Source organism: Bombus flavifrons, chromosome 4 (assembly GCF_040668555.2).
Source record: "Bombus flavifrons isolate JBK064 chromosome 4, iyBomFlav1_principal, whole genome shotgun sequence".
In the NCBI taxonomy this organism is placed as follows: Eukaryota; Metazoa; Arthropoda; class Insecta; order Hymenoptera; family Apidae; genus Bombus; species Bombus flavifrons.
Window position 1 is genome coordinate 15,278,719 of NC_138445.1, and position 10,453 is coordinate 15,289,171.

The 10,453-nt window shown below is 27.4% G+C and overlaps 3 protein-coding genes across 3 annotated transcripts; 1 reads left to right on the forward strand and 2 right to left on the reverse strand.

Annotated features, from left to right (window-relative positions):
- Positions 1-257: 257 nt before the first annotated feature.
- RagC-D (Ras-related GTP binding C/D) lies at positions 258-3,064 on the reverse strand. Its single transcript, XM_069112215.1, has 7 exons — positions 2,541-3,064; positions 1,951-2,099; positions 1,450-1,856; positions 1,243-1,379; positions 1,028-1,170; positions 799-947; positions 258-700 (listed from the first exon to the last, which is right to left on the reverse strand). Exons 1-7 carry the CDS (start codon positions 2,541-2,543, stop codon positions 477-479), a joined length of 1,212 nt encoding a protein of 403 aa, XP_068968316.1. The 5' UTR covers positions 2,544-3,064; the 3' UTR covers positions 258-476.
- Positions 3,065-3,178: 114 nt separating this feature from the next.
- On the forward strand, positions 3,179-8,539 carry LOC138179432 (uncharacterized). Its single transcript, XM_069112213.1, has 4 exons — positions 3,179-5,205; positions 5,293-5,391; positions 5,458-5,620; positions 5,685-8,539. The coding sequence occupies exons 1-4, from the start codon at positions 3,335-3,337 to the stop codon at positions 7,590-7,592; spliced, it is 4,041 nt and encodes a 1,346-aa protein (XP_068968314.1). The 5' UTR covers positions 3,179-3,334; the 3' UTR covers positions 7,593-8,539.
- An 11-nt stretch (positions 8,540-8,550) lies between these two features.
- Positions 8,551-10,268, reverse strand: LOC138179437 (cyclin-dependent kinase 2-interacting protein-like). The gene is made up of 5 exons (XM_069112224.1): positions 9,832-10,268; positions 9,514-9,737; positions 9,326-9,434; positions 9,020-9,241; positions 8,551-8,569 (listed from the first exon to the last, which is right to left on the reverse strand). The coding sequence occupies exons 1-4, from the start codon at positions 9,896-9,898 to the stop codon at positions 9,045-9,047; spliced, it is 597 nt and encodes a 198-aa protein (XP_068968325.1). The 5' UTR covers positions 9,899-10,268; the 3' UTR covers positions 8,551-8,569; positions 9,020-9,044.
- Between the last annotated feature and the right edge of the window lie 185 nt (positions 10,269-10,453).

Genomic DNA, 10,453 nt, shown 5'->3' on the forward strand with positions numbered 1-10,453 from the left:
CGTGAAATGGAAGATTTTATCAATGGCAATAAATTAGAAACAAATTATTGATTAATAATAATAGATTACTATGATAAAAATAAATTATAATCAAGGTTGCTTAAGTATAAGCTATAAAAAATATATTGATAAATATAAGATTTTAAATAGATGTTTATTAAGAATTAATACTTCTACGTCATTTCATGATAAGCAATTAAAAAGTAATGTAAGTTTTTATAATAATAATTAGTTAATAAAAATATATGAATTACTACTTTAATAGATGATAATAATTTATTTTAATACACAATTATATATACATTTATGTAACTTCCTGAATTTAATATCATTTAAAAAATTGATAAGAAACAATAAAATAAATACATCTTTCACATTAAGTAAATATTTATAAAATTAAGTTATGAATAACATGATTGAGATATATTATTGCCAGTATGTAAAGTAAAAGTGAAAAATTCTCTCTGCTCAAACATTTAAAGAAAAATTCTGCTCTGCCCAAAGCTTTGTGCCATTACAACAGTACCATTTTGTCCCATTGTTCCACTTTGCGATACTGTAGGTGCATTTGTAGTTTCATTCAAATTAATAGGTGGTGTTGAATGATTGTTAACATTTGTAGTAGTTAAAGCTTTATTACGTAATTCAAAGACCTGTTGTATAGCTTTACGAAAGCAAAGAAAGTTATAATCAATTACACCTACAAATTGAAAAAAGAGAATTTTAAATATAATATGCGCAATAATTACTAATTATTATTATCTATTTCTTAGTAAATTTACTGAAGCATTATTTTACCTTGTCTGTCAAAATTGTCTTCACGCAAAATACAGACTAAAGCCAAGAATTTATTAACTTCACGTAAATATAAAATTGTTCCATTATTTAACTTGATTAAGCTAGAACTTTGATTATCAAATGCTGCAGCATCTAAATCCTCCCTCAAACTAAAGTAAATATGCGATGTAATTATTTCTATTATGTAGATAGATAAAAGCTTTTATGTAGAAATTTTTGTAAAACATACCCATATATGCAAGAGACATCAATAACAACATCAATCATATCACAACAAAGTTCATAACTTTGCATGTCTACAGGAGAACTATCAGTTGCGATATAAATTTTAGATACTACATCAAATAAAAATGCTTTTTCAATTGCAGAATTCTGAAAAACAAATTACAATTTATTTTGTACAACTATGTGACAAAAATTTATATATTCATATTCTTTTCTTACTGATATGAGTATATTAAGTAAATTTTCTAAAGTTGGTAATTGTGGTATCAATTTTTGTACAACTTTACTAAATGCTTCAAATATACTGTGATCATATATGGATGTTAAATGGAAACTCAGATGTATTTGGTCACATCCTGAAATGTATACATAATTATTTCTAAATGCTGTTAATAAAAAAGCTTCTTAATTATTTGTGTTATTTACCAGAATCTGCAAGATCATCATTTGCTCTAGTGTGTATATCTCTTTGTGTTTCCATTTTACAATCATCAGATAAACCATCAACTTTATGTATAAACACTTCAAATTTTATCGCTTGATTAACCTTGTATGCTTTTGTAACTGTCAAATGAAGTTTATTAAGCGCTTCCATATAATCATCTTGAGCATCGATAACAAACACTAGTGCTCCACAACCACCAAATATCATATCGCTATCAAAAGTAGGATCAAAGAAGTCAATTTGTCCTGGAAAGTCCCAAATTTGAAATTGAACAAAACTAGAGTTGCTTATATCATCTTTAATAATTTTATTTGTGCTTTCCAAAAACAATGTTTCATTTGGTGACATTTTATGAAAAACTACTTTTTGTATTGATGACTTTCCACTCCTAAAATTAATATTAATTTCATATGATCAATAAAAATATTATCAATAACATGATTAATAATATTAAAATGAAAATATGTTAAAAACTTGGATACCTGCGGAGACCCATTAATAATATTCTAGGTTTTTGTTCTCCTGCTAAAGGATCCATAGATCCTTCTGTTTCCCCATCAAATGGAGCATATCCAAAATCTTTAGGAAAAGATCCTACATCATAACCAGCTTGATACTGATCATCATCATCCTACGATAACAATGTTATTATTAATACATAAATATTATCTTAGTATTAATATGTACATATTATTATAAATGATACGTATTTGAAGCTATTTAAAAAATGGTTTATTATAAACTAATATTTTTTATTTTGTTCTATTTTACATATATATATAAAAAAAACAATTAATTACTTAAAATACATTTAATTTCCAAATATTTCAATAAAGATAAAATTTAAGAATAAAATAAAAGACAAAATCTGAATCTGATAATTTGAAATAAGAGTGTTTATTTAAGTATTGGGATGCTTGTCACAAATATTTAATTATTTCACAATTAACAATATCATTATTAAGTAAGTATCAATATGTATATAAAATACAGTATTAAATTCTTCCGAATAATTTATTTACAAATGATATAAATTATCAACATAGCAAATTGTATCATTGGTGACACTTACCATATTCGTACTTTGTATCTTTTATTTATTTGATATTCCTTTTATGTTAGAATAGACTTTGGATTCACAAAATTTACAATGTTATCGCGCAACTACACATTTATGACACTATGTATGCATTAATTGTAATTTAATATCAATACAAATTGTATACATATATACAATTACGTGAAACTGTAATAAATCATACACAACAGTTTGATGCAATATCACTGCAAGTTGGATTAAAATATGACCAAATAGACACAAAAAAATAAATATTCATTTTCAATTACATATTTAAACCCTTGAAACAAAGAATTGTGCATAAAGTTCATACAATACATTCGAATAACATTCATAGATATTTTAACGTGCTATTTCTTTTAACTCTATCACAATTTTATTTCCGTGCTAAATATATTTTTATAACAGTACATACAAAAATGTATTACAATAAGATTTACAATTTCATCATATACAGAACAAAGTATTTTGTGTAACTGTGTAACTATCGTACAATATCAATATCGAATAAACGATGCAATGAAAATAGACATAAATACGAATTACCAACTATGCAACTATACACTACTGATGCTGTCGCCATTTTCTTTGCTATATCTGTGACAAACTTCATACACCTAATATGTTTCTGTTTGTCGGAAAACGTGTACAGCGAAATGGAATAAATGCAAATTATAAAGAGAATTTCCAAAGAAAGAATCACGTAAAATATTATTCTTCAACATGAAAGTAATTGTTACTATTGCATAATTATCTTTTATAAGCTAAGGAGCTAGAAAATTTTGGATATGGCAGAAATTTCGAATTCCACTGTGTTTACAAACGATGCATCTTCTACTGGTGCTTCCGATCTTCTTCAACAAGCGTTCCAGCAAGTTGTTGATGATGACGATCATGATAATGAGTTTGTCGCGTTTTTACAAAACGACGACAATGATTCTCAAACTATACACTTGACTCCAGAACAAGCGGTAGCCTTAGGACTAACCTTCGAGGTAAACTCGAATGAAGAGGTTATATATCAACAGGAACAAGATAACACCACTTCAAACATACCAGAGAATGTTTCTGGAAAAGATAACATTAATGTACAGGACCAAAATTCATTATCTTCTCAGGAATCTATAACAATCGATCAGTTAAATTATCAACCTGAGGAAGTACAAAAGTCCAATGATACTGAATTGATTAAAACAGAGTGCATTGATTTCCAAGAATGGCATATGCAAAAAGTTTCCCACACGGAACAACTTCAAGATCAAATAGTCGAGAACAATATATCATTAGAAGAAATAAGTTTAAATAGTCAGAATCATGAAGCTCAACAAATAATTGAACATCAGAATAATATAATTCAACAAAGTTCGGGTACACAGACAATAGTTCTAGAGCAGCCTAAAGTACATGGAATAAAAGCAGATGTTACACATGTAAAAAATATTCATGAAAACAATTTGCAATATACTATTGAAGAAAATATAGCACAAAATCAACTTAATACAATACCCAATACCCAAGCGCAAATCTTACAGAAACTACCAGTGATTTTACCATCTTCACAATTTATCATAAAACCTGCACAAACTATATTGAAACCAGCTAAGAACATTAGATTACTTCAGAATTCAAACAAATTAAGTAACACAACTGTTAATTCTATTAATGCAGTACATTCACTTAATACTAATTCAAATGCTAATTCTGTATTACTTTCGAAGGCTACAATATTAAACAATTTGTCACCACAGATAATAAAAGCTACACCTATAACAGCTCAATTGTTAAATACTAGTGGTATATCTGCACAATTACTAAACACTCAGCTGTTAACTAGTGCTTGTGAAATACAGAATCAATCTATTGGTACACCACATATTTCAAATACCACTGTAAACACCACATCTGGAGCAACACAAAATATTGTTACTTCACAAATACGTTTGTCTCCAATTGTAAAAACATCACAATCTCTACAAAGGGGAAATGTTCAACAACTTTTAACTCCAGTGCTAAAAAGTGCATCGACTGTGCTTCCAAAAACTAATCATATTCTTAATAATACCAGCGTGACTACAGCTATTCCAGCACAATTTTTAAAATCAGTTCAAATCCCCCCTCAGTTACTTAAAACAAGAGCTGCAATTGGTAAGAAAACTACAGGAACAATTGGAACATCAAAAACTGCATCTAATCCTGATACACCAGTTTTGCTTCGGACAGCATCGATTGTTAAAGCTCAAGATTTAAAAACAGTAACAACAAATTCTGCATCTATTTTAAAATCAACCCAAATTTCTTCAACACCAATATCAATTTTAAAACCTCAAGCAAAAATTGCATTTAACAACACAACTAAGCAAAATGTTACTATTGCAACTCAAAACGTTGCCAGTATTTCAAACAATTCACAAAATAATTCACAAAAAACACCTATAACACAACAAAGTAGTACATTTGAATCTGCTAAGTCAGTTCAAAGTGAAGCTACCAAACAAAAACTTAATCTTGTAGTAAATGGCGCAAATCTTAAAGTTAATAAAAAAGCTAAAGGTACTGTTAAATCTACAACAATAGTAAATGAATCAACAGATACATCTAAGCCATTGGGTTCTAGTGAAAACCCCATACAAATAGTTCAGCAAGGTCAAACGTTTCATAGGTATACAAATAATATTAGAATAATAATACATACAATGCAATATATTTATCAAGTTCTTTCATTTAATAACAATAATATTTATTCTAGTATACAACGCTTAACACCAACACAATTAAAACAAATTGCGCATGTTCTGCAACAACGTAGTCAAGAAGCAGCTACATCAAATGAAAGAGTAGTATATAGGTAAATATATGAAGTTATTTAGATATTATGAAATTTTATATCTAAATTAACTAAATGTATGTATAGAGTTGTATTTCCTGAAGAACTGGATTTACAAATTAGAAATCCAGGAAATATATTAAAAAATCGTGGTGGAAAAAGAGGTAGGCCAAAAAAAAGTGCTATCAGACCTTCCTTACTTCCATCTAAACCACCACCAATTCCTGATGAAGAACAGGAAGAATTGAAGGTTTGTTTTACTTAATTTGCTGTATTTTGAAATTTCTAACATATTAAATATAATATTTCTTTAGGATGAAAGAAAGAAAGTTGTAGCTAGAACACGATCTGGTAGACTTTCTCGACCTCCTAGACATATGGTTCGGGATTATAAACATTTGCATCATTCAGATTTTCTACAACCTGATTTAGATGATTCAGATGGTGGTTATAGCGATTATAACACCAATAATGATAAACTTGAGGAAGAAGAATCACCTAAAGAATTATTAACAGGGCTAGAAGTACCAAAAAGAAAAATATCAGATCATTTTAGATGTCCTACATGTAATAAAATATATTTAGGGCGTACTCGTATGGCGAGACATTTTGAGATGCATCCTGACCATGGAAGTCCTGAACAACTACCTCCACCAACGCCTGAGCCTGAATTAAAACAAAATGGGGGTCAAGATCCTTTAAAACGAAAAGGAAAAAAGCGAGGTCCTTGGGCTTATGTTACACCAGAGGCTAAGTCAGAAAGACGTCAAATAAAGTTACGCGAAGCAATTTCTGTATGTGAAGATCTCGAAATAATAAAAATAGCTGCAAAACCGGTACTTAACGCACAATCATTATTTGATTTATTAGTACTAAAGTCCGAAAATAATGTAAGGAACTTTTTGGGCGAATTAAAACAATTAATGGATAAAATACGAGAAAAAACTAAAACAATGTTGACTATTATAAATAATGATGAAGAAACAAACAAAGATTTGATTGATATCAGTGAAGAATCACTTTGTGATGCTTTAGGTCTCAATCCAGGTTTATATAAGATTAATAATGAAGCTCTAAAAAAGGTTGATACTTCTATTTGTACTACCTATGAGAATGAAGAGCCACCCCTTAAACGTCAGAAAACAGATAATTCTGAAGATGGTAAAGAAAATATGGAAGAACGAATGTCTAGCGGATTTTCTGAAAGTTCAGATCTCAGTGTCTCAGACTTTTTAAGTGAAAGAAGAGGTGACTCTGTGACAAATCCTACTTGCCCAGAAGTGTTATCAGCTTTAACATTAATGCGAAGAAATCCTAGTCCTGTGAATAATGCAGAAAGTAACAAATCTAGCAATGTATCGAAACTTTTAATATCAAATCCAGAGATTCAGAATCAAATTTCAGATAATCCTGGATTCCAAAAAGTGGATATCACTTCGCCAAAAATTTCAAGTTATCAAAAAACGGATTCTCATAAAGAGAATTTTACTAAATTAGGGAACAGTTTAGGATCGTCAAACTTTTGTAACATTGAAGATAATTATGACCAATCTAAAATAGGGCATATGGAACAGGCTTTCATAAAATTAGAACCAACAGAACAGGGCTTTGTCAAATTAGAAAATGGATCTATGGAAACTTATGTAAAACAAGATGCTCAGAACTTTGAGAAAATACAAAATGGTTTGAATAGCATGGAGAATGGATCTCAGAACTTTATTAAAGGATTCCAAAAACTAGTTTCTAAAATAATTCCTATGACTGCACCGGATACAAATTGTGTTAAAACACAATCTGCACCATTAGACACAAATTCTTGCAAAATAATGCCTACTACTTCCAGTTGTAAGATTTCAGATAACCTACCTATACTTCAAGATACAGTACCAATAATTTCTAGTAATTGTGATACTAGTATATTTGAAAGTTCAGAAAATTTAGATATATCAAAAATAGCTCAGTACGATCACATAGCACATTTAGACATTCTAAATACAAGTGGAGTAATAGATAAAAACTTACTAATTGATGAAAAATTAGTAGAGCAACTGCATCTAGTAGATCAGTCAAATTTAGTTGATGAGCTTGTATCTGAACGATTAAAAAATATTATGCCAGATAATATTTTAGAGAACAATTTGATATCAAATAATTCAAATTTAGATACTGATCTTGATTTTGAAGCATTAAGTGAAGAATTTAATAGAAATACCAGAAGTTGATTCTTGAATGATTACATGCAAGATGTTCCTAAACAAATTGAAGTAATATGTATAGTGTATAATAATATCAAACATATAATTGAAATGTATATGTATGATTACACAATTGTGTAGATATTTTTTTATAGAATTTCTGACAGTATCACACAATCAATATATTATAACTTCCATATTTGAATGAAGAGTATCAATAGTAAAGTAATATAATGTCTTGTATTCTAATATGTGTATGTAAATAAGACTGTTTCTGTTATATTTATTGTGTATAATGTATATTTCACATGGAAAAAGATAGTGTCATGTTGTATTGACAATGTTAAAAAATGCATTAATGTTATACAAAGAAATTTTACTTTGTTGTATTGTCTTCTACAAATTTTTACTACAACATATAGATACATTTTATTTTTAGTAAACGGTCTTTATAATCATACACATAGTGCAACTAATACTTTCAGTTTAAGTTTACTTTCTTGAAAGAAGATAATCCAGATAAGAAAGAAGATAAGCAATTAAAATTACCAGGGTTACATATTAAACAACGTGAAACAAATATAAAAATTTTGTGTACATATAATTTCTCATAGTTGTTGGTTGTACAGTCTGACAGACATATATTGTAATTTCTTTTTAGTTATAACATTATTATAAACATAAAAAAAAATGTTTATGCACAAATTGTTTTACGATTTAATTTTATCTTTCTATATCTATTATTAAATATTTAATAGGATAATACCTGTATTGATAAACTGATGAGAGTAAAATAAAAATCGTATTTATATTATATCAATAATTTCATTGTAACGACAAAAAAAAATATTACAGATTATAAGTAGTAATGAATTAATGTGAATTATTTACAGCTTTTGTATGAAATACTAAATCATTGAAAATACTTTAAACATCAAAAAAATAATTCCATCCACATTGTTATAGCATTTATGTACAGTGAAAATTATTAATTTTCTATTTATCTGTAAATAATGTATTATACATATATAAGAAGTTATTGATATAATTAAAAATTAATGGCACTAACATTAAAAATACTAATCAGAATATAATTAATCATAAAATGCATTAATTTTGCAGGTTTAATTCCCTGTATCTATAGATACATATTCTAGAATCTGCATTTTCAAGCAAATTTCTAGTATATTTATATTTATCTATATTCATATTAATTCTTTGCGATCTCAGGTACCAATTGTAAACAGAATTTCATAATTCACTTTAGATTTGGACTATATATTTCAATTTGATATATTTCGTTTTGTGAAATTATACAAATGGTATTTGGAAAGCCACAAATAAATGATCATTCTGTTAATCTTTGTTTTATTTCAATAGTTGTAACTTATGATATAATACAAAAAATAATTATTGTAAACATTGAATTGTTTTTGAAATAGAAAAATACTTACCAAAATTTATATCACCAATAATTAATTACCTATGTCCACTCTCTATTAACATTGATTCTAAGACTGTTGTTAGATTTTCTGGCAATAATGGTTGATGCACCCAACTAGCAAGGAACAACATTTTCCAAGATTCTGTATAATAATGCGCTGTATCTTCCAAAATTGCACGCTTCACTTTTGCTTCATTAGAATATAAACTAAATATTGATTCTGCAACTTGTCCTAAAATTAATCATAATTTTATAAGATAGATTAATTATAAAAGTATACTAATTTTTATAGATAAAATATAATTGTGCTTTTTACCAAATTTTGAACTAGGCCATGTTGTAAATAACTTGTCCTTGTTAGTTTCTAAAGAAGCTGTTATTTTCATCTGTTGTTCAATTTGAGCAAAATTTTTTACAATGTCGTCCTAGAAAGTAATATTATAATAAAGATATCTTTATGACAATAATATTAAATAAAAAAGAATCATGTAGAAAGCGCATTACCAATCCATCACAAATAATTTCCAATTTATCACATTGTTCTTGCAAAATTTCAGAATAAGATTCATTTTGTTTCGCTTGAGTTATGTTATTTAATAATGTTACTCCTTCTAAATGAAGTGTATTCCAAATTTGTATATTTTTATGAATATCTGCAATTAAATCTCGTATATGACGAGCAGAACCTGTTAAATTTCTTCCTTGTGTTGATTTTGTATGCGTAAGTTCTGTAATATACATTCAATAAAACATGTTTTGTACTCTATGTGCACTATATGCATTGCTTAAAAATTAATATATTAAAAATATTGAACTGCTTACTATTAACTGGGGAGAATTGTCCTTTACTCATTATTTGTATATGACACTCTTTCTTGGTACAATCCATTACAATTGAACTTTTATGCAAATATACATTAATACAAGAAGTCGAAAAATGGTGAATACTTAATAACTATATATTTAAATGAAAAATATATTTATATGTATTTATATATAATTAAAATTATAATATAATAATAAATTTGTTCATTCATCGATTAATTTAAAGTACGTAATTCTTACAGGTATAAAATCTCATGCAACAGCAGAGAATGTCTGTACTGTATGTACTTATTTACATATGTAAGTATATATGATCATTTCTCAAATTGTATGAATATTCGTCAAATGTAAAACATAAAAATCACACACTCTTTATTGGCAAAACTTAATATGTAAGAATTTCAAACATTATCTCATTGGTTATTATTATAAAATAGAATATTTTAAAAGGGAAATATCCAATAGCAATAACGTTTCCGTTGAATTCCTAACGGACCATTTACAAAAAACGTAAGTATGTGATAAGTAAAAATTAAAGCATTTTAATAACATGTTAGATATAATACAATCTTATTAATTTTATGAAATATTACATAAACTCATTAATCATATTTGCCCC

Coding starts and splice junctions, on each gene's coding strand:
- LOC138179432 (XM_069112213.1), top strand. CDS start 3,335: ATGGCAGAAATTTCGAATTCCACTGTGTTTACAAACGATGCATCTTCT. Junction 5,206..5,292: donor CAAGGTCAAACGTTTCATAG/GTATACAAATAA, acceptor TATTTATTCTAG/TATACAACGCTTAACACCAA. Junction 5,392..5,457: donor AATGAAAGAGTAGTATATAG/GTAAATATATGA, acceptor ATGTATGTATAG/AGTTGTATTTCCTGAAGAAC.
- LOC138179437 (XM_069112224.1), bottom strand. CDS start 9,898: ATGGATTGTACCAAGAAAGAGTGTCATATACAAATAATGAGTAAAGGA. Junction 9,435..9,513: donor AAATTATTTGTGATGGATTG/GTAATGCGCTTT, acceptor ATTACTTTCTAG/GACGACATTGTAAAAAATTT. Junction 9,242..9,325: donor ATGGCCTAGTTCAAAATTTG/GTAAAAAGCACA, acceptor GATTAATTTTAG/GACAAGTTGCAGAATCAATA.
- RagC-D (XM_069112215.1), bottom strand. Junction 1,171..1,242: donor TACTTAATATACTCATATCA/GTAAGAAAAGAA, acceptor TTTGTTTTTCAG/AATTCTGCAATTGAAAAAGC. Junction 701..798: donor AGACAATTTTGACAGACAAG/GTAAAATAATGC, acceptor TTCAATTTGTAG/GTGTAATTGATTATAACTTT.